This window comes from Vipera ursinii (genome assembly GCF_947247035.1).
Source record: "Vipera ursinii genome assembly, chromosome: 1".
In the NCBI taxonomy this organism is placed as follows: domain Eukaryota; kingdom Metazoa; phylum Chordata; class Lepidosauria; order Squamata; family Viperidae; genus Vipera; species Vipera ursinii.
In genome coordinates this window covers 67,069,968-67,094,185 of record NC_139512.1, presented here as the reverse complement: position 1 = coordinate 67,094,185, position 24,218 = coordinate 67,069,968, and the positions used below count along the sequence as shown (strand labels likewise).

General features: G+C 36.8%; 1 protein-coding gene across 1 annotated transcript in view; it reads right to left on the bottom strand.

Moving 5' to 3' along the window:
* MGA (MAX dimerization protein MGA) overlaps positions 1–21,636 on the bottom strand; it is a 69,048-nt gene extending 47,412 nt beyond the window's left edge. Inside the window, exons 1-10 of the mRNA XM_083365753.1 lie at positions 21,591–21,636; positions 15,574–15,641; positions 13,412–14,537; positions 9,715–10,642; positions 9,417–9,516; positions 8,815–8,907; positions 7,121–7,252; positions 6,082–6,180; positions 2,902–3,554; positions 1,462–1,798 (exon numbers count right to left, since the gene is read on the bottom strand). Coding sequence (XP_083221879.1) covers positions 1,462–1,798; positions 2,902–3,554; positions 6,082–6,180; positions 7,121–7,252; positions 8,815–8,907; positions 9,417–9,516; positions 9,715–10,642; positions 13,412–14,499 — 3,430 coding nt within the window. The 5' untranslated portion in view covers positions 14,500–14,537; positions 15,574–15,641; positions 21,591–21,636. The remainder of the gene's footprint in view (positions 1–1,461; positions 1,799–2,901; positions 3,555–6,081; positions 6,181–7,120; positions 7,253–8,814; positions 8,908–9,416; positions 9,517–9,714; positions 10,643–13,411; positions 14,538–15,573; positions 15,642–21,590) is intronic.
* Between the last annotated feature and the right edge of the window lie 2,582 nt (positions 21,637–24,218).

Genomic DNA, 24,218 nt, shown 5'->3' with positions numbered 1-24,218 from the left:
CTTTAGTCTTGCAAGTCCCAACATTAGATTCCTTCAGATTCATTAAGAAGATTCCTATTAAAGATTTGTATATAACAACTTTATTGTGGCTGTTACATGATATTGATTTTATATGTTGCTATGAAAGCTACATAATTTAACAAAGATATAATAGGATAGGAAGTTCGTCAGTTCTTCTGGCCTTGCTGTTATTTTAGAGTGCATCTCCTAGCACACCACTCGAAGGCCAAATATGATCCTAAACTAAATCTGAACAAACTTGTGCATTTATTTTATTATCATTTTATCCCTCTTTTTCACCCAAATACAAATTGCTTGGGCAATTTCTCTATAGCATATGGTGCTTGGAATCAACTGGCCCTCTATTCCGAGTTTTCTTTTAACACCTTGTCACATTGCCCTCATTTCCAAGTTGACTCGTCCCAGACCAGGTGCTCTTGAGACCAATGGTTGATTTGAATTCCAGCTATATTGGCTGGCTTTCCTGTTGTACGATTCTCTGAAGATCACCTCCTTGGAAAGGATGATTAACTCAAAACCACTATTTGTGGGAGCTGTTCACTGTATTGGGCCTTTAAAACCAAACATATCTTTTAGGTAATCTGCTCCTAAAATCCAAGAAGATATCATTGTAACAATCTTATAAGTAGTTGTGGCTTAAGGCTCCTTTTCTATTTTAAATGCACATCCAGTGCCAACACCTGTCTGTAATGTGGAAGTCTTTAATCTGATTCAATAAACTGTTCCAACATTTGTAGGGTTAATATAAATTAAGAATACATTTATAACAAACAGTAACAAGCAGAACAAAAAATAGGGAAAAAAGCTTTGAATTGGCCTGGTCATAACCCAGAATTCAGTGAACTTTTTGTAAGTATCCATAATGATTCAATTTCTGCAGAATGTAATTTTTTCATCTGGAAATAACATTATCTATTACAACTATGAAAACCAAACCTGTAAAGAAAAAGAATAATTTAACTCAATGTTGTTCCACATTGTTGTTTCTACTTTGATTACACTTCCTTCTTGGAAACCTATCATTAGGTTTTCAATGCAGCTACTAGGACAAAAAACCCCAAGCACTTATAATTTTTCCACTTTTTCCACTTACTGCCAAATCATCTCCTAAACCAGTGTGTCAAACTGCCGGCCTGTGGGCCAGACGTGCCACGCAGAAGCCACACCCACCCCATTGCTGGCAATGGCAAAACCGTCCCGATACGTTGCGCGACGTCATGTGACGTCGCGAGTTTGACATGTCTGACCTAAACTGAAATTCCAGAGCTACAAAAGTAATTAATAAACATGGTTATAATTGAAACATTTTTGCATTTAAAAATTATGTCCTACATCAGTTCCATAATACATGTGTGCTGAAATAACACAATCTTTTTGGAAAAAAATAATGGATATAGCTACTGAACAGCTTAGCAAGCTAAATACCTTATCAATACTTACTATATTCAACCTTCTTTTTCTTCTTCTTATCTTTTAGTTTCATTTTTTCTTGCTCATCTTTTGCTATTACATCTGTTTGTTGTTCCTGATTTCTTTCACGATATAATTTATGCTTCCCATGCAGAGGCTTCTCCTGGATCTTTTTGTGCTTAACTAAGACAACTTTTCTTTTTAGGCAAGTACATCCAAACATGCAATCTGGTTTGCGGCAATGTGTTGGCTGACGTTTTTCAACAGCTAAACTAGAACAGATACACCCAAGCCGACAAAAATCATTGTTGCATGGTGGTGCTTTCTTTTTAATTATTTTGTGAATTGGTTTGTTTTTGAGTGAAGCCTGAAAAGTGTTAATATATACCTTTGTTATATATTCAGATAAATATTTGCAGAGCCACAAATGAAAAGCAAATGTCATAGTATAGTTCACAGAATTACTGGCAAAGAATTCTATACAGCAGGCTAGCATTTAGAATCCAGTGGGGTGTTTAATCTATTGCAGAAAAGCAGCAATGTAACACTGACATATTTATTTCAACAGACTACATATCTACTATTAATACTAAAATCACCTTAACTGTATTACGAAATTATAGGAATAAAATAGCCAAGATGAATGAAAGCTGCACATCTTCCTTGATTTTTTTCTAGATCCAAAAACAACCTATACAGGTAGTCCACAACTTACAAACATTCATTTAGTGATTTTCAAATTTACAAGGGCACTGAAAAAAGTGACGACCGGTCCTCGGACTTACAACTGATGCAGCATCCCCACAGTCACATGATCAAAATTCAGGTGCTTGGCAACCGGCATGTATTTTTGATGGTTGCAGCATCCTGATTGCCATTTGCAACCTTTCCAGCTGGCTTCTGACAAGCAAAGTCAATGGGGGAACCAGATGGGCTTAAGGACATGATTCACTTAACAACTGCCTTGCTTAGCAACAGAAATTCTGGTTTCAATTGTAATCATAAACTGAGGACTATCTATACATTTTAATAAAATCTAAATAATCCCAGAGCTGCTGACTATAATATCAATAATAGTTACCAATATAATGCAAGACTAAAGTCTGACAAACCAAAATCAAAGTAATTAAACAATTGTAGATTTTAATAATTGAAATACGATGGCCTTTACCAGTGTAATGGATTTAGATACCCATCAGCTTTCTGGGAACTCTTAAGTATTCTATGAAGCTATTGTCTTATTCCAAGGAAAGGGGAAATCTTCGTAGGAATATGTTCTTTAATGCTAAATCTAAAATCTTCTACTCAGAAAACTGAACGCCGAAAAATGACATTATGCCTTTTGACTCTTAAAAGGACCCTGAATCATGCCCTGTTTTCTAGTACAAGGTAATTATTGCAGAAATCACTTACAAAATTGTTCAGACAAATTGTTAAGACAAAATTTATATTTTCATCCTTTAAACTTACCTGAGCAGTCAGTAAAATTGTCAAAGACAGTTCAGCTCGTTCCTCTGTAATGTATGTCCGTGGTTTTCCATCCCATAATGCACAATCTTCTAAATCCAGCAGTTTCAACTGAGTCTTGGATAAAGTTGACAGGCGACTGCCCTGTTGCTGCTGCACCTGACGCACTGTGATCTGTTTGCTCTGCAAATTTTCTTCTGTGCCCAACATCATCAAAGCATCTTTCTCAGTAACTGCCTGATCAATCGCCTGAGATTTAGAAACTTTCTCTTCTGACACCGATTTATGTTTGTGGTTTTTTGCAACAGATAAACCTATTGCACCTTTTGGAGGAGATTTTTCTTTGCCTCTTGAGACTGCTTGCTTTTGGTTCTTAACTTTCTCTTTTTTCTTTTTAGAAATAGCAGGTAAGCCAAGAGGTTTGGAAGTGTAAGAACTCAAATTAGAAGCAATGGATTGTTTTTTTAGAACACTATCTAACGTCCGCACGTAACTGGTGCTTTTAGTTGGAAGCTGATAAACTACAGGAGAACTAGATGTGCTAGGAGAAAATCCAATGCTTGTTTCCATCAACTTTCCTTCATTTTCTAAGTATTCATCGAGTTTGTCGCTGCAGAAGGCAGATCGATTTTTCAACAAGCCTTCTAAAATGATGCCTAAATAATAATAAAAATACTTTTTAGATTAAGAGTACTTAAAATCTCAAGTTGCAACATGCTTGCACAAATTCCATTAACTGAATTTCAGAATATTTAGCTAAGCTTAGAAATGTTAAAAACTACAGGAATTTAACTGCAAATGTAAAGAGAAATAAATATTGGAAAAGATTTCAATCATGATTGTAATTATGAAGCCTTCCAGAAGACATTCCACTTTCTTTTTTTTTTACATAAATTCAATTTGGAAAACCTAATTATCTCCAAAGGTTTAAAGGAGGAGATATTAATAAAAAGCTCATATCAATGTCTGACAATTGCAGTTTCAGCAACATATTGCTTCCCTATATACTAGGAAGATGAGGCCAGAGGGTATTTAATGTAAATTATATTGATTTTTTAAATCACTATTTAAAACATTTCTTGGTCAAATTAAATTTCAACTTTTTAAATCATTAGTTGCATTGTTAAGAAAAGAGAACACATTCTTGTTTAATATTTGAGACGGATATGTCCATTACATACAAAAGGCACAGTGCCTACTGCCTATTAGAAATGTTTTTTTAAATCAGAAGTATTAAGCTCAAGGAAGTCAATGTTCCATTATCCTAATATTGAGAACTTTTGATAATGGCCAAAATGTTTCTAAATATTGTTCAAAACTGCTTTTTAAAATGATTTGCTAAACAACACAATACTCAGTTCCACCACACGTTATGCGAGAGTTAATTTGTGGGAATACATTGCAATTTCAACATCAGTCTTGAGCACCAAAGTCTTTTGCTAGAAAATGCATCAAATTAGAACTCCAACTATAGTTGCAGGGGCTTAGACTTTCTTCTTATTACTAGATGAAAATCCAAAAGATCTTTTCCTTTTCTGACAGATCAATATATACTAGTTATTGCTTGTTGTTGTACGTCATTTCTAATCATTCCAGACAGTATCAATATATAATTATCGACTACCTATTCCAGGCCTGAACCCGATCTACTTAATGTCCAGCTTTAAGTTTAAAATATGATGGTCATCCTGTTTCTTCAAGTAGAAAAAGTTTTGTGCTGTGTAAAATGTTCATGTAAAATTAATAGAATCCATACATATTGGATAAGACCAGCATAGGTTTATGCAATTTGGCAACCATTATTAGAAATGCTTGGCAGTTTAGTTTTCTAACAATTATGTTTTAATTATGATTTAATGCTTCCTTCTTTCAACAAAGAGCAAACCTATAAATAAAATTTGTAACAGTCTGTATATTTTACCTAAGGCAGGGGTCCCCAACCCCTGGTCTGTGGACCAGTACTGGGCCATGGCATGCCAGCAACTGGTCCGCACAAACAAGCACGAGCCCCATCTGTGGGATGCAGGCAGTACACAAAACCACATACTCTCCAGTCCGTGAAAAAACCTCTCTCCATGGAACCGGTTCCTGGTGCCCAAAAAGGTTGGGGGCTTCTGACCTAAGGTTCTTTTCTAAGGGCCACCACCAAAAGACCCAGAGTCATTTGGGTAGTGAGATGGGGAGCATATAAATTTAATAAATAAAGGAAGCTAGGTCCATTTGTTTTTTCCCAGCAATATGGCAGTCACTTCTAGTGAATATCAGATATGCTTTAACAGGCAATGTAAACTTTACTTGAGCATGTTTAATAACTTAGATTTACTTTTGCTTTGTGGATTTCATTTATTTAATATGTACTCAGTTGGAACAAAAATATTTTATAAATAATAGTAATAATTTATGTTAAAGATTGTAAAGCAATTCTGAGTCAACAAATTTTAAAACAGAACTTCTGAAATTCTTCTCGGTTTACGTGTAGGCAGTAGAAAAGACTCAATTCCATTTTTCTCCCCTTTCTAGAATATATTAATCAATTGGGGTTTTAAAAAGCAGACAAATACAGAGAATACTGGGCTATCAACTGTCTTCTTAAGTACAGTATGTAGTTTCCAAATCACTAGCAACTTGTAGCACAAACATTATCTTAGCATAGTGAATCACATTATGACACAATTTTTGAGCACAGTACATTTTGTTAACCCAGATTTAAAATGTACAATATTATGAGAACTTAAGCAGAGTTGCTGTTTAGTCACTCAATTCCTAATACTGAATTTGGTTTGAATCTTCAGCTAAAAGATTTGTTGACGGGCAAGCAAGCATTTTATATGGTCTATAATACATTAAGATTTCCTTTCCACCCTTACCACGTCATGTATCTGGGAAGCTTTAAACTAGAGTAAGCCAGCTAAGAATGGGAGCCAGATATTAATAATGGAGTGCATTTTTGGTCTGTAATTTTAATTAAATTGTGGGGGGGAAAATCTTGAGTATTTTTTATCTAACAAAATTCTAAAAATAAACTTGTTTCAAAAACATAAAATATACATGCATACCTTATTATGTGTCCTCTGTGATCTATAGCCACAGAAATTTTAAAATCACAATTTTATGCATTCTTTCTCTCATTTTCTCATTTCATTTTCTTATAGTAACATTCTGTATCCAACGTTTTCCTCTTACCTTCATTTTTTGAAGGGTTGTGAAATTTTCCTCGCCAACCCTTTATTTTAGTGATGTCATTTGTCTTTCCAGTCCTTGAAATAAAATGAAGTCCAGCATCTGGCAGTATAAATGAGTTGAGAAAAATGGGAACAAAAGAACTGTGAGATCATCTTGCTTGACAAACCCATTAAAAACATGCTACAATACTCACAAATACACAGCTGCTACCATGTGTGGTCCATCTTGTGTGGTCCATCTAGACTTGCAATTCCTTTGTGTAATTTCATGCTCTGTATCAATTGTGCCCTTTCCTGGACCATAAGGCTTTATTCAGTTATTCTTGCCCTGGTCACCTCTAGAATGGATGACTGTAACCTGCTGTTCATGATGAGTTGGCAAGATGGTTGCGTAATACGATGATAGTCTCTCCTACTATCTTGCGTTTTTTTTTAAAAAAAATTTCTTGTTTTTACTTAGTGTTTTATGATGTTTGTTGTTATGTACTATACTCTGCTCGCAGTCATGTCTTGTGAGATGGGCGGCTATATAAATTTGTTAAATAGATAAGACAGTTACATATGTAAATTCTGAAAAAGTACTCTGGTTTTTTTTATTTTCTTTGGAGATTTATTGCAGTATTACAAATTGAGTATATGTTTTCATTTAAATCACTGAGCTTAAAATAAGTCAAATGTTATAGATGTTTAACATGGCAATATTGTCATCTACTACTTACTGGAGCATCCAATTATAAATGCAGATTGTGTTATCTTACATGAACTTACTTATCTCATACTGTAGTACAAATATGAGCCCAGCTGCTACAATAAGTAATGGTTTATAGCCTAATGAGGCTATAACCAGTCTATTATGATTCATCTAATATCTACACTAAAACAAACCATGTACTGTACAATGTATAAACAGTCACCTTACTGAACAATATATCTATAGATGGATAAAACAAAACATGGTGTATTGTTGCAAATCTCTTTCAAAGATACAGAAATACTCTACAACTCATTTTAAGCAATCCTGCATTAAGATGCTGACTTACCGGCAGAATTAGAATCAGTTCCTTCATTTTTCCATGAAGCACATTCCTCTGAATAACTTAAGGGCAACTGCACACCCAAATACTTCAGATCAATGCTCATTGTTGGGTCCACAAAATTCAATTTTAAACCCACTGAAAGAATGAAGGAATTTTTATACCATTATTAAAACAATTGTGTGTGCATATCAAGATCACTGTCATGTTTACTCTTGCCAGGATTTTATTTTACAATATAAAGCTGAAAAACAATACTTTTCAATTGGTTTCCTACCCAGTATAAATTATTCCCGCTTAATTAAACTTCACATGGATACAAAGATTACCAAATTAGACGCTACAAAGTTTCCCCTTAACTGTTTGCAAAATACCTTCAAATATAACTTAAGAAGACATCTAGCTGGCATTAAGTATAGCTTCATTAAACAGTATCAATACTGAATTTAAATGTTGATATAATTCATCACCAGAGTTCAACTTAATGAGAAAAGTATAGTACTGAAAAGGGGAAAGAAAAAAGAAATCTACTATAAAAACCAAATCTCATGACCAATGTTGAAACCACAATCTACATTAAGATAACATCAATCTGTATTTATATTTTTACCTTCCACTTCCCAATGTCAGCATTTCTTAGATCTAAAGTTAGTTTGCAGAAGTAGAAAAACATTTTCACAATCTCACATTTTCTCAATTTGATTACCGACCCTTGTAGCCTGTCATACTGCCCCTATAAAAGGAAAACTCTCCAGTTTCCAACTCATTTGCCTATTCAGATTTCCAGATTTTGTGTGTGTGTGATTTAATGATAAATGAGCATGCAGTTTCCGGCATCATGTGACTTTGGGGGCACTGCAGCAGCAGGAACTTTGAGTGCTAGTCATAAGTCCCTTCATTCAGCACCTTCATAACTTTGAACACTCACTGAACAAATAGCAATAGCACTTAGACTTATATACCGCTTCATAATGCTTTACAGCCCTCTCTAAGTGGTTTACAGAGTCAGCATATTGTCCCCAACAATCTGGGTCCTCATTTTACCAACTACGGAGATCCTCAGTCATCCAGGTCATAGTTATCCCAAAGATGCTTTTTCACGAGGCAACTGGACTTTCTTGTTTTTCTTTGAAGACATTTCGCTTGTCATCCAAGAAGCTTCTTCAGAAGAGCTGAAGAAGCTTCTTGGATGAGAAGGGAAATGTCTTCAAAGAAAAACAAGAAAGTCCAGTTGCCTCGTGAAAAAGCATCTTTAGGCATTTTACCAATCTTGGAAGGATGAGTCAACCTTGAGCCAGTCAGGATCGAACTCCTAGCAGTGGGCAGAGTTAGCCTGCAATAATGCATTCTAACTACTACACCACCATGGCTCAAATGTTTGTAACTCAAGGTCTACTGATAGAACAACTATACAGTGGAAAAACAGACTACAGTTCCTGAATATTTTTGTAGTAAATCAACTGCTTTTAAACATTCAATTGATATGCTTTATAGAGGGAGATTCAGCTTCAAACCTATCCAAATTACTTTCCATTTGATACAAATTATTCATTATTCTGACAATAATGATAATAATAATCTATATACATTTCTGCATTTTTATCAACCAAATTGTCACATCCAATTCATGACATAAAATACAAAATATTTAATTTACACAATAAAAATAATCAGGAGTATTTCACAGAATCTATACCTACCTTCTTGAAGACTTGGATGTATTACTTGTTTGTACTTAAAAGATTTTAAATCTTCTAACAACTCTTTTTCCAGCTGTTGTATTCTTTGACCATCTGCCAAACATACATTTGTTTATAAGTTTCCAAACAATTTTAGCTACAAAAATGAAGACTGTATGGAAAAAATAACCTTAGCCTATGAATCAAGGCCCCATGAAATGAAAGCAAAATTTATTTATCCACTACGTTGTACTTTTCAGCCTGGAAAGCTTAGCAGGAATTCATAGATCCTTGCAATGTTTTTCTTCACCTGGGACCAAACTAGAGTTATAAAATGTTTACACTACAAATTATATTAGATGGAAGAATTGATAATGATATAAGGAGATGTAATTTATTTATTTCAGGCCTTTCAACTGTAATGCTGAGAAAAATCCTCCTCTATTGGAAGATTCATTCCTAGACTTAGTTCAATGGGAAATTCCCCATATTATGAACATCAATCTCCAAATTAATGAAGAAGATACTAATCCTGCTCTTTGTTAATAATCAGAACCTATAACTGATATTACTTAATAGATATATCAAGTTGCTAGTATTAAATTTCACCATTTAATTGTTACCTGAATCAGTGCATGGATTACATGTAGTCAGTGAGTTGTTCAGTGTATTTTGCAATTCTTTTTCTTCAGCTCTATCAAAAGTATGGATATCAAGTGCTTCCTACATGCAATAAAAAACATACTTTGACAAAACGTTTTTGCAGTGTTTATACTGGAGACATTGCAAAGTTACAGGAAGCCACACTTTGACATTAACTTAAAATGATTTAGGTTTATCATTTAAAACTACTACATTTGAAAATTTCAAGCATTATAATACAGAACCCCAAAGAAGTATGAATTTTGGATATAAATTTACCTTGGATACAAAGGATACAAAAAGCATTCCATCCACATCCTCAAGATCAAGGTTAACATCCAAATGGGTACTAGCAGTTCCCAAAGAGGCATAATTATTGGTTGTATCAGATTTTGCAATGCATTTAGGTGATCTCCCAGCTTCAGATAACTTTGATTTCCGTGGTCTTCCTCGTTTCCTTGGGCCTGACACCCCAAAATTTTGATTGCCAACAATACTCTTGTCAAAAATGTGAGTCTTCAACATATTTAACCTTTGGTCATCAAAGATAACTTTAGCTAAAGAAGGGCTGCTGACGGCAGTGGTTTTGAGATCACAACTAGACTCTTTCTCAATTGTATTGAGGCTGCCGCATGCTTCAGTATTTTTCCCTAGCACGTCTTCTTCTGAAGGTATCTGTGGTGCTGTGTTTTCAGGTACCATTTTATCAGTTGCAATCTTCTCCGTTTCCTTGTCTGCAAAGGGGCTAGAGATACCTTTATTTTCAAAATGAGCAGGGAAAGAATCTGATGAATGAGTCAGTGGAGACTTTTCAGTTGTTGTCACTGAGGCCTGTGAAAGAGGAGAGGTTTTCCCTGTACAGGGTTCTAGGTAAACTACAGGCATGTTCCCACTGTCCAATTTTAGCATTTTTGCTTTGGCAACGCCCAACTGGTTTATTTGTTGTTCCTTGTGGAATTCAATATCCATTTTATCTATTTCACTGTATTTCTCCAGCTGCTGCTTCAATATGGAGCCATCACTGTTGGAATATTCTTCTGCAGTGTTATTGGTTTCTTCTTCCTTCACATTTACCCCTTCCGTGCAAGGTAGAGGTTCATATTCATAGTTATCTAATGGTTCTTCTTTAACAGACACGTTGATTCCTCCCTCTAGAGTAAGCTGGGATGTCACATGTAACATTTTTTGACAAGGGCTGGATATTGGACTGAAAAAAAGAAAGCAAAGCAAATAATTGCAGAAATAAGCAGACCCTCACCTTCTCTTTTAGGACAGACATGGAAAGTACACTTGGCTTACTCAAACACCCACCCACCCCTTTAGGCATCACTCTCCTATTAACACATTGCAACAAATTGTTCACATTAAGGTTAACTTGACAGCAACTTTATGGATGGAAAATTTATTGTTTGGAGCAAAGTTAATATGAAAAAAATAAAATTTTTGGATTGTGAAGATACTGCTAAGCTTGTAAGCCGCTCTGAGTCTTCGGAGAAGGGCGGGATATAAATGGAATTAAAATAAATAAATAAATAAAATAAAATACACTTTCCACCAAAAGAAGACTAGGCCAAATAAATAAATAGGCTGTTCATTCCTTCATTCTTCCAGCAAAACCTCAGGATGGATATGGAAGCAGAGGAAGGGAAAAAAAGTTAGATGAGATAAGGAAGGGATAGCAGGAAAGTAAAAAAGGATTAATGCATTACAAAAAGGTTAAAGTTCTATAAGCAAATAATGCCAAGCAAGAGCTAATTTTCAAGGGCATCAATCTGTCTATAACAATAACAATAATAATAAAGTTGGAAGGGACCTTGGAGGTCATCTAGTCCAACCCCCTGCTCAGGCAGGAAACCCTACCATTTCAGACAAATGGCTGTCCAGTCTCTTCTTAAAAACTTCCAGTGTTGGAGCATTCACAACTTCTGGAGGCAGGTTGTTCCACTGATTAATTGTTCTAACTGTCAGAAAACTATCAAGCAATGCTGCAGTCAACAACCTCTTCTTCTCTATCAGCAAATATAACTATTTGGAGAGAGAAAAACTTGACTTTCTACTTCCTGTTGGAAATATGGTAAATCACAATGTAATATACTGAAAAAGCTGATAGTGAAAAATAAATCATTACCAACCGTTTGTTGGAATTATGAATAAGGACTTTTATTCCCATAAAACTAGTTAAACATAAGATGTAATCTACAATTTCATGTTCTAAAGATAATACATCTACATTTTGTTGCTTATTTCTTTTTGATAGTCCTTAATTTGTTGTTTTTTATACAGAGGACCTTTGCTACTCTGCCCATGTATGGTGCATGTAGATCAGGGGTGTCAAACTCCCGGCCCGCGGGCTGGATGTGTCATCCGGAAGCCACGCCCACCCCATTGCCAGCAATGGCAAAACTGTCCCGATACGTTGCGCAACATCACGAGTTTGACATGTCTGATGGAGATAATCTATTATTGCTTCAGAAAACTGCAGGATCCTTTGCCTTCATTCATAAGAGTTGCACTGATCCTTTGTACTTCCTCTAGTGCATTTATTTCAATTAAAATCAATTTGAAATGTATTTTATATTAACAAACTGTTTTTAACAATAGAAATACAAAATATGGCAACATACTGGCCATTTCTGAATCTAATATTTTTATATTTGTTGAAGTTATAATACGATGTATGAACCTGACCCAAAGATACATATAATTCATTTAGCTCTGGTTACTGTGATAAATGAATTCTGACAAACATTTTTTTAATTTTAATTCAATTTTTAAAGTTTTTATTGCTTTTTAAACATTTTCTTAGAATGTATAAAAAGCAGTTGAAAGAGGGTATCAAAAGTAGCACTCAAACATTTTAATTATATTCTAGGAGCATATTAATAGCACTATATTAAGATATAATGAATAATACGATATACTATCAAATTCTATTTTGTATGCACTATATATGAACACAAAAACTGCATATATTAATGAATCTATAATTTGGAAACAATTTATTCATTCTTGAATTTGTCAGTAGGGTTTAAAGTAGCACATCAAGCACTGATCTAGTCTGAATACCATTTCAGCTGGGGTTGTAATAAGATAAAGTTTTCAACACTGGCCCAGATACAAATATTCCAGGTTTTATATAGCTATTTGGCTGAAATTATATATTTAATATTTATTTTTTAAAAAACCTTTACATGTATTGTTAAAATTCACAAATGTATATTCCATATTTTCCTAACTTTCACTGATATCCCTCCAACTCACCTTGTTCTTACACTATGGCATTTAGGATACATGCAGCTTTCTCTCAGGTGGAGCTGGTGGGCAATTTGGGGGTCCTCCTGCATTCACAGTTCCTTGCAGGTTCACCTTGTGTACCAGTCGCACCTATTTCTGGATCAAGAGGTTCTACTCATAGTAACTCATGCCTTAGTCACTTCCTAGTTGGATTACTATAAGGCTTTCTGCATGGAGCTGCCCTTGAAGAGTATTCAGAAGCTGCTACTTACTCAGAATGCAGCAGTGTGGGCAGTGTGAGATGCTCATGTAACATCTCTACTCCTGTATCAATGGGGCTGGCATGCCCCAAGTCTCCTCTATCAAGAAGTGCCTTTGCGTGGATTGCGTGGAACCAAGGACACCCACTCTATTATAGCACATCCAGAAATCCAAATGGCTCTATTTTCTGTAAGGAACGAAGATCTAGATGTACCATCAGGCAACTGGACGGGGAGATTAAGTGACCGCTGCTGATTGATCTGCTTAATTCTTGTCTCTATTGCTTAGGAGTGGAATGATTTTAGACCTCAAGCATGTATTATTGTTTTGGGCTATTTACTTTTGTACATTGTGTCAATTATGGTTTTAACCCTCTATTCATTGCCTAGAGGCACTACTGTGTGATGGAGACCAATACAAGTTGTTTAAATATTTTTATACAAATGCTGATTATCTTTTATGTAAAAAAACATAACCCTACCTTTCTGATGCTTCTTCCTTCAATCCTCGATCGTCACCTGCACGTGCATCTGTCTCCGCAAAATGTAAGAACTCATGATATGGACTAAGGGACTCTTTCTCCAGATCTGGGTCACATATCCCACTAGGTGGTGGGTCTAGTTCTCTCTGTGATGGATCAAAAATATTCCCTTCAGGGGGATGCCTGTGATTAGTAGGAGAACTCGTAACACTATTACCTTCACGCTCTGAGCTACCATTTTGCTTCACGTCACGCTGAAGTCTACTACTCAGGCCATCTTCTCTGAATCCTTTAGCAAATGGGTTATAGTCTATTTTTAGTTGTGTAATTTGGATGTTTTGATACGCAGTCACAGCGAAGAATTCTGTCTGCGGAAAAGTGAAAGTACGGACATCAGGACCATTCAACTGGATAACCTCTGTAGCTTTTTCAGCAGGCACCAGGTGTAGTCGAGGTAAATACCGATGCATAGAATGCAGAATAATATGTCCTTCCTGGTCCAATGTATTATTAGTAAGCTTCAATTTGTAGAAAGATACTGGTTGATGCATCCAGTAATGACCAGTAGAAGGTGATTCAGGATGAATAAATACTCTTCCCAGCACATGGGGTTCTGCCTTTCCACTGGGTTCCCAGCTATGGCCATTCCACTTATAGCGGAAGTTGTCAACAGGAGAAATATCCATGACTAGGATATACTTGAGGTTGGATTCTAGGCCTGTTATCCAGTATCGACAATATGGAAACATTCGTCTCCCTTGTTTTGTCAAAATCATTTCTGTGCTGCGATGATAGAATTCATTCCACATATTATTGTTGTCCAGCATAACAGTGATATTCCCTGAAGTACAATCAGCTGGAAGATATGTCTTTGTTTTAGATTTCATTGGCTTTGCTGCACTGCTGAGAAGACTGTTGTTATCTTGATTTGAAAGCAAGGTTCCTTGATCAGGTTTACCAGTGCTCTGCTTCACAAGAACATAAAGAGCAGGAGTTGTGCCTGACATGGTTCCAGTATTTTGGTTCCCTAATATAACTGGTTGTTTCTCCATTATGGGAATAGTTGAAATATCCCCAATATTTTCCATATTTCAAAATTCTGGCAACTTCACTGATTTTTAATTATCTGTAGGGGAGAAAGATCAATGAAATAAAATTCATACAAGTATGTGTGTTTCCATCCCCACCGCAACTGCATAACAATTATGACTTCAGAGATAAGGAATACATTAAGATGATAAACTCCCACTAGTAATTTTAATAAACCATACTGTATCTTTACAAAATTACAGCGTGATAATCTTAACTGCAAATGAAAGAATTCTCTCAAACAACCCGTATGTTAACTTCTGTGAACAAATGTCTTTAAAAGGCCTCTCCTGCCAATATTAGTAATGCAAAATACTTTAATATGAAGTCCCTTCAATAGCTATGGCTTAACATCAACACCACTTTTGACTGAGACCAGAAAAACAGCACATAGTGCAAGATAATATTCACTAGTTAGTAGTTCAACGTAAAATCTTTCACTGACTGTAATACCTAGATACTCTTCAAGAGATTATACATAAGATAAACTTTGTCATTTTTTTTTACTGTGGGCACAATGGCACACATCAAAAATGCAATTTATTTGCTTGCTCTCAAAGTGAAACACATACATGACACATATCTAAACATACTATATACAACATATGCATAGACCCACACCCCTACATATATATAGCAAATAAATATTAAATACTGTCCATCTTGAATATATAACGGAAGGAGGAAGCTTGAGCGTTCACAAGGTTAATGCTGTATGGAATGAAACTACGGCTGAATCTGGATGTTCTGCTACGGATACCACGAAGCCTCCTCCCAGAAGGTAACAAGGAAAACAGTAAAAGGCAGCACAGTAAATAAAACTGTGCAATTAGTCCAATAGTATAACCTGAAAATACTAATATAGGAGAATATTTGTAGGTCAAGGTTGAAATGAGGGGAATGAAGTGCACACTGAGTTATAAATGCCCTGCAGATCTACATATGGACAGGCTGACATGCACCCAAATTTTAATAACTGCAGGGACATAGTAATGGCTATAAGGTAGAGGACCAGTCACAAGTTAAACCACTGTTTCATATTTTCTATTGTTTAGATATTTGTACTGACGAACCTGCTTTATAGTCATCTTCTTTTCGGAGAAGCTATTGTATGCGGAAACATTAGTCAACATTTATGTAGCTGTCAAAAGAGAAAACAAAAGATAAGTATGTCAAACAACTACTCATCTTTTTAACAGAAAGAAATCAAGCTCAATTAATTTTAAAAACTAAATCATTATGGCTTATTTTTAAAAAATATGAACAAATATCCTAGTAAGATACATCTGATAATTCCAAAAAGCACATTATCATTGTTATTCTTTGTACTTTAACTATTTTAGAACATAAATTAAGATATTTTTCTTAGTCAGGTTTTAAGATTCTAATATTTTTTACTATATAGATTTTGTCTTTTATCTTTTTTAGTTTCTTTAATCATGATTCTGTGATCAAATAATTTGAATGAATGAACAGCAGGACTAAAAAAGAGTAAATTAAGTAAATAAATAAATCTGCTCTGGAAACATCAGAACAGAATTGGGTGAAAGGAAGCATACAAAGGGAAGCATATTTATTTTCAGGTTGTATATAGTATATACAAGCATGTTATACTTAAACATGTAACTATATTCTATGTTTTGTTCTTGAAAAACATTTAATTTAAAAATATTATATCTAAATCATTATTATGATCATTTCCTGATCCCCTTTTCTGGGATTACTCATAAGCATTTTCATTACAATGTTACATTTTCAAAGATTATTTCCAAGTATGAATTCCAAGAATAATAGAAATAAAGGTAACTTTTGCAACTGATTCATTTACATTGCCTTTCAGTTAAATGGTGACTATACAGTAGACAGTCCTCGACTTACAATAGTTCATTTAGTGACTGAAGTTACAATGGGATTAAAAAAAGCGACTTATGACTGTTTTTCACACTTATGACCGTTGCAGCATTCCTGTGGTTATGTTATCAAAATTTGGATGCTTGGCAACTGGTTCATATTTATGATGGTTGCAGTATCCTGGCGTCACGTGATTACCTTCTGTGACCTTCTGACAAGCAAAGTCAATGGGGAAGCCAGATTCGCTTAACAAACATGTTATTAACTTAACAATTTCAGTGATTCACTTAACATCTATGCCAAGAAAAGTCATAAAATAGGGCAAAACTTAACAAATGTTTCACTTAACAGAAATGTTGGGCTCAATTGTGGTTATAAGTCAAGGACTATAATTGATAAACGTAAAACACATTTTAGCAAACTAGATTGTGCTTTAGTGTTTTGGCTGCAAAATAAAGCTACTGTATGTCCTCTCAAATTTCAGAACATTGCTATTTTCAAATATTTCACTGAATCTAATGTTTACAATTCCAGTATCTTGGTTCAAATACTAAGCAGTTGTTCAACATTACAAGAAAAAGCATAGCCTCTTACTGGGCTCTCACCCTCTTGCATGTCTTTTTTTTCCCCTCTAGGACAGCCACAGATCAACCAATTTTTTTTACTTCCATTTAGATTGAACATAAAATACAGTTAATTTCAGTCCTATAGATTAAGTATTTGTAGTGAAAACTAGCCCGCTTCATAAATGTTCATTTAGATATTTTTTTTTCATTTTTTGGCAATTAACCAATTTATCTGCGTTCAGATAATAAATTCTAAATTTCTTCTTAGAAATACACAAAAGAACATAGGCAAACAGAGAGGGGAAACTAGGCTTATTCTCACTGCGTTAAATGCTAAGTGTACCAAGTACAAGTAGTCCACTACTTACAAGTTCATTTAGTGACCCTTCAAAGTTATAACTCTGAAAAAAGTGACATGACTGTTTTTCACACAACTATTGCTGCATCCCCACGATCATGTGAACAAAATTTAGAGGTTTGACAACTGACTCATATTTATGACGGTTGTAGTGTCCTGCAGTCATGCGATCACCTTTTGTGAACTTCTGGCAAGCAAAGTCAAAGGGGAAGCCAATTCCTTTAATAACTGTGTTCCTAACAGCTGCAGTGATTCCTTTTTAACAACTGGGGCAAAATTCACTTAACAAATGTCTCACTTAGCAACAGAAATTTTGGGCTCAATTGTAATTGTAAGTCAAGAACGACCTTCACAGACAATTGCTGGTTAAACTCCTTAAAATACTTTACATTTTTAAACCAATTTGTTGATGAAGCCACAGTGATCAGCTCTGGAAAAACTGCTAAGTGTAACATTCTTAGTCTGAAAACCAACCCCCTCCCCAATATCTTATTATGAATGAATGCAAAATTGTAAAAAAGCACATGTAGTATACCCAGAAATTTAGGGAAAATATTTTGTAACAACAAACACATTGAGACTAGAAAGAATGGAAAGAAGAGCAGAGAAGATGATTAAGGGACTAGAGGATAAAATATACAATGAAAGTTTACAGGAACTGGGTATTTCTGGTCTAACAAAGAGAAGGATTAGGAGTGACTTGATAGCAGTCTTCCAATTTATGAGGGGCTCCAAAGAGAAGAGGGGGTCAACCAATTCACCATAGCAACTGAGGGCAGGACAAGAAGTAACAGATGGAAACTTATCAAAGAGAGATCCAACCTAAAACTAAGGAGAAATTTCCTGGCAGTGAAAACAATTAGTGGTACGGCTTGCCTCCAGAATTTGTGGGTGCTCCTTCACTGGAGGTTTTAAAGAAAATATTAGACAGCCATTTCTTCAGAATGGTATAGGGTCTCCTGCTTGAATAGAGGGTTGGATTAGATCTTCAAGGTCTCTTCCAGCTGTTACTATTTACATAGTACATCTTTCAAAATTCAAAAGTTGCATTTGATGCTAATGAATCCATAAAATTCTTTTTAAAAATAATATAAAAATCTTAGGTAAAGGTAAAGGTTCCCCCGCACGTGTGTGCTAGTCGTTTCCGACTCTAGGGGCCGGTGCTCATCTCCGTTTCAAAGCCGAAGAGCCAGTGCTTGTCCGAGGACGTCTCCGTGGTCATGTGGCCAGCATGACTAGACGCCAAAGGCGCACGGAACGCTGTTACCTTCCCACCGTAGTAGTCCCTATTTTTCTACTTGCATTTATATGTGCTTTCGAACTGCTAGGTTGGCAGAAGCTGGGACGAGTAACAGGCGCTCACTCTGTTACGCGGCACTCGGGATTTGACCCACCAAACTGCCGACCTTCTGATCGACAAGCTCAGCGTCCTAACCCGCTGAGCCACCGCGTCCCTATAAAAATCTTAGTAACTAGCTATACCATAATTTCTTATACCACTCTAGCTATTGTTGCAAATCACAATTTATGGTTTAATAAACTCACTGATCTTTGTGATAAGAGTAAAGAAAATGAAGCTGAATCCAAATAAACATTTATATGGAAAGGAACCTCCCAAAAGAAGTCTATGTTAAATGGAAGGGTGCCAGGCATGAGAAACAGGGAAGGAAAGGACTTTGAAAGTAGTTCATTCTATTCAGTCAGCTTCCCCAATGCACTGGCAATGAACTAGCACAAAAAAGGGGGAAAAATCTATCACATTCCATTTGTTCCTTTCTATAGTTGTTAAACCAGATAAAAGCCAACATATTTTATTTCTTGAACTGTATTTTCAAAGAAAAAGCACATCTGAAATATTTACACAAAACCAAAACAGCATGTATACAAGCAGAAAGAGCAACAGCCAGCCATATTAAAATGTTACATTTTAAAAACACCAATAATTTCCAAAAATATTATGCAACTTTATTTATATACACATATTACTTAACTTTATACCAAATTACAATAAGAATCAAACACACAAATGTACACACAGAATTCTTGGTGGGCTCATTAAAAAACCTGAACTATCCGATTCTATTCAAATCTGGACTTTTCCACTGGTAAAACAAAAAGTAGTGACATATCATCTACTCTAATTCAACAGAATGCTGTTCCACTAACATATATCTAAGACACTTGGATTGATGAATGGAATTTGAAGTCTACCATTCTAGAACATTTTACACCTAATTTTGGAAAAAAGAAAGGACTACACCTACTACAGCTTTGAACATGCCAAACTGATATCTCAACGGCTTACATTTATTCCATAAAGTAAATCATTTTTCCCTGAAGTATTTATATAGATATACGGAATTGGGAAACCAGGAAATTATGCATTAAAATCTACAGACACAAAACTGAATGACCTTGTATCAGTCACAGATTGAATCTGCACTTTGCACTAAATCGCATTCTTTATCATTTAATTTCCACAAATATGCCAGAATCTCTGCATGTCACTTAGGCCTTATTTTACATTTACTTCAAAGCACATCTGTTCAGACTGACTTTCAGCAGTCTTAGAAAAAAATGGTTTGTGGAATGTTATTACATTAGAATAAGGACAAAAACTGCTAAAGAGCCAATTGTGTTAATTATTTCTATCGTATATCCTTCAGAGTAGTAATTTAAAAGGAACCACTAATATTACACGATCATAGTAGTAGTAACAGGGCTCATAAAATATGTTAATAAGTTTGAAACATAGATTTTACTTTTTTCTATGCACTTGGGTACATTTAGTGGTCATCCGGAGTTTTGCAGCCCAGATTCAGTACCCTATTAGACTTTTGGTTTGTGTTTGCAGGCTTTTCAACCAGTCATCCTAGACAAGTCACCTGCTCCCCAAGACAGTTGTAGACTGCCTCTCCAGGTACTGTTTCCTCTCCGCTTTATGGCTGCACTCGCAGGACACATTTTACCTATGGATAACTTGATCACGGCTTCGGGATTTCCTATCTTGACATGATACGCTGAATGTTAAACTAAGCTTAAAAGTAGTTAAGTGTGAATTGTGCTTTAGACTGGAAGCCCCCGTTATTATTATTATTATTATTATTATTATTATTATTATTATTATTATTATTTGTTTTTAATATATGTATTTACTGTTTTAGTTTGGGCATTGTATTTAATTCCTTTTTAACTTTTGTATTTTTGTATACTTGCCCTGTCCACCGCCCTGAGTCCTTCGGGAGAAGGGCGGTATATAAATAAAATTATTATTATTATTATTAATTATTAATTATTATTATTATTATTATTATTATTATTATTATTATTATTATTATTATTTGTTTTTTAATATATGTATTTACTGTTTTAGTTTGGGCATTGTATTTAATTCCTTTTTAACTTTTGTATTTTTGTATACTTGCCCTGTCCACTGCCCTGAGTCCTTCGGGAGAAGGGCGGTATATAAATAAAATTATTATTATTATTATTATTATTATTATTATTATTATTATTATTATTATTAATTATTATTATTTGGATTTATATACCGCCCTTTCCCGAAGGACTCAGGACGGTTTACAGGATATTTAAAAGAAAAACCAATCCAAAAGTTAATTAATCCCTGAGAGAAAAATAAAAACCCCAGTTAAAGTTAAAAATTATTGTGGCTCCGAGCGCCCTGCAGCTCTACCTTAAGCAGAGCCGACCTCTGGCCCGCTTAACCGAGGCCAGGTTCCCAGGCACGGCTAACCTGCCACACGCGGCTGACTCAACAAAGAAGGGGGCGCTTGGCGGGGAAAGAACAGCGGGAAAAGCCAACGGAAAGAAAAGCCGAAGGCCCAAAGGGGCAAGAAGCGCGCCTTCCGAGACCCGGCGGCCGCCCAGCTTACGACGGGCACGTACCCTCCCCGGAGGCCCCGGGGCGCCGTCCTCCTGCGCAGCCCGGGGTTGGCAGCGGGGAGGCAGACGCCGCTCCTCGCTCCACACACGGCGGCGCCTCGAAAAGCGTGCGCCGCGTGTAGCGCCAGGAGCCTCTCCCTGACACGCCGGGCGCCGCGCGCTCCCGCCCGTTCCCGCCCCTCCCCCTCCGGGGCTTCGAGAACGACGCTCACGGCCGACGGGAAAGCGGGTGTCAATTTTCTCAGCTGGCAGCCTTTTCAGGCAGCAGGAGGTATGCGAGACACGCGGAAAGTTGCGCGCGATTCGCTCCTCGGTGGAAAGCAGAGTAAAGTTCTCTCCCTCCCTTCCCTCCCCCCCCCGCACACGCACACACAGGCCCGCTGCCCCCCCCTCCTCCCGTCTCCGCTGTTACCGTGCGATCGCGAGTGGGACGATGTTAACCCCCTCCCCCTTCCTGCTATATGCACAGCCAAATCGTGTTAGCCCGATGGAGAGAACGTGCGCACGCAGCCATGTGACGTCGTCGGCGCGCCTTGAAAGGGCGCAGGCGCGGCGCTAGCCCGCGCGACGCCTCCTCTTCGCCTGCAGCTTGTCACGTGCTCTTGGTGGCTCTCGACTTCTTTTTTTCTTTCCAGTCTCTTCCCTCCTCTCTCTCTCTCTCTCTCTCTCTCTCTCTCACACACACACACACACACACACAAACACACACCCCGTTTTCCCTCGTCGTTTCGTGCTTACCGGTTTTGCTTACTTGGGGACAGTTCGCGGCTGGGGAAAGGCTAGCCCAGGGGTCTTCAAACTTGGCCCTTTTATGACTTGTGGACTTCAACTCCCAGAATTCCTCAGCCAGCAAAGCTGGCTGAGGAATTCTGGGAGTTGAAGTCCACAAGTCATAAAAGGGCCAAGTTTGAAGACCCCTGGGCTAGACGGTTGCGGAATCCGGGTTTCTCCGGCCGCCACCAAATGAAGGGACTCGCCCTTGCAAAAAGGAAGGGAGAGAATATGGGAGGGGCCCGTTGGAGATTTCTCGTGCTTAAAGCACCTCGTTGCTCTTTGGCTTCCCTCTTTCCCGTTTACTCGAAGCGCTCGGGCGCGCCGAAATTTCTCTCGCGATGCGCTTCCGTCCCCGGGCTCTGGGTTTGTGGTTACGCTCCGGGGGCAGTTAAAACATTCCCGCAAGGTCCTGGGAAAGCGTGTATGACGGTTTATCCTTCTTCCCAGAGTTGGGGGGGAAAAGGCCGGAAGGAAGCCTCGACGGTATCACACGAGCCTTGTCAGGTTTTCAGACTGGGTGTCCGTCCTTTTGCACCTCCTCCTCCTTTTGTTGCGGAGAGACTTGAGCAAGAAACAACAACAAAAAAAACCCACAAAAAAAAAACCGTCTCCTTTCGCACGTCTGTAAGTGCCGCCTCCTTTTCAATCCACCGAAGTAAGGGCGGTCATCGGCCCTCGGTTCCCTGGCAGTAGGCATATGATGCCTGGCCCAAGGACAGCCCTTTTTCGAGGCCTCCTGTGAGCTCTCTTCTAAGCTAAGACATTTTTGTTTTCACTTCCTTAAAAAAGTGAAATGCAATCAGTGCTACATTTTCCTTGTTGGTCTATACAACTCGCTTTTCAGCCGTGGAAATTACAAAATGAAGTAAATGATTCAAATTTTAACTCCTTTAATTGTACAATGAAAGATTAAAACGGTGGTTTTAAAGCCATGGTTTAACTGGCTTATGGAATAAGCCACTATTCAAGATCACATTGATGAGCTTTAACCATAGTTTGAAACAGACTGTCTTGACTTATTCAACAATCAGTTTACGTGGCCAAATATACTTACTTGTTGGAATCTTGGCCATACAATACTTTTATAGTTCTTGGTCACTGTATGTTGGCTTTCTACTCTTTTGGCCAGATTAGTAGTATATTTTATATCAAATCACTGGCAACTAATCATAAATTATTTTATTTCCAGAGAAGGATTAATGCTGGATCTTCACTGTCATCTTGCCTATTGAATATTACCTTGTGATAGGTTGGCATATAAACTGGGTCAGAATGAGTTAACATGAGTTTATTTTCTCATTCAACTTTTGGCACAAAATAGTAGGGAAGAGCATTTTTGTAACATTGAGGTTGCTGCAACTGTTTTGTTTATATGCATACACATGGTCAAACAAAGGAGCTGTCTCCAGTGGCTTCAGCTACAATGTAGCCATTTTTTAAAATCAAACTGATAGTTCAAGTTGCCCAGCTTTAGGCATCAAAGCTGGCTGGGTGACTTTGAGCTTCTCTCTTTTAGCCCTACACCCTTACAGGGTGGTTATGAGGAATATAGGAAGAGGAAAGTGTGTTGGGCTGCTTTGAATTATTTATAAAAATGATAAAGGTGTGATATTTTTTAAAAAAAGAATTTTAAATCTAAATAGGAGTAGGCAGACACAAAAAATGGCTTCTCTGGGAAAATTGAAGAAGCTGGGGCTTCTTCAATTTTCTAGTTCAGGGTAAGTATGAGAATAGTATCTGGTACAATAAGGTATGTTGTAGGAACATATCTTTTGAAATTCCATTTATAAGAATGTAGATTCTGACATTTTTTCTCTTCAACTTGAGAGTTCACATGCTCTGCTATGCAAAAATGTGACTGGCTTATTTGTAATAGCATGTTCTATGAACCCAGCCATAGAGTTGGCATAAATAACTTGAGGGGTCATTGGTGGTCTATGGACCCCTCATTTTAACCCTGAGCTACACATACTGTTTTTTTGGGTATCATAAAAAACATTGTACTTTGGGCTATCAAGGGACAAAAACAATTTTCTTGTCTTTATTTCCTTTTTTAACAAAAAAAAATCTCAACAATCTACAGCTTGTGTTGGTAATTGGAATAATTTTCAAATCTGCATTGTGTGGTAATTGGAACAATCCTTGGAGTTGCCCTTTTTGGCAATGGAATGAGCACTGATAATTTCCAATCCTGAGACACAAGGCTTGTGGTTTTTTCTGTGGCTTCTTTTGTTTATTTTTTTGTTTAATTTGCCATCCACCCATC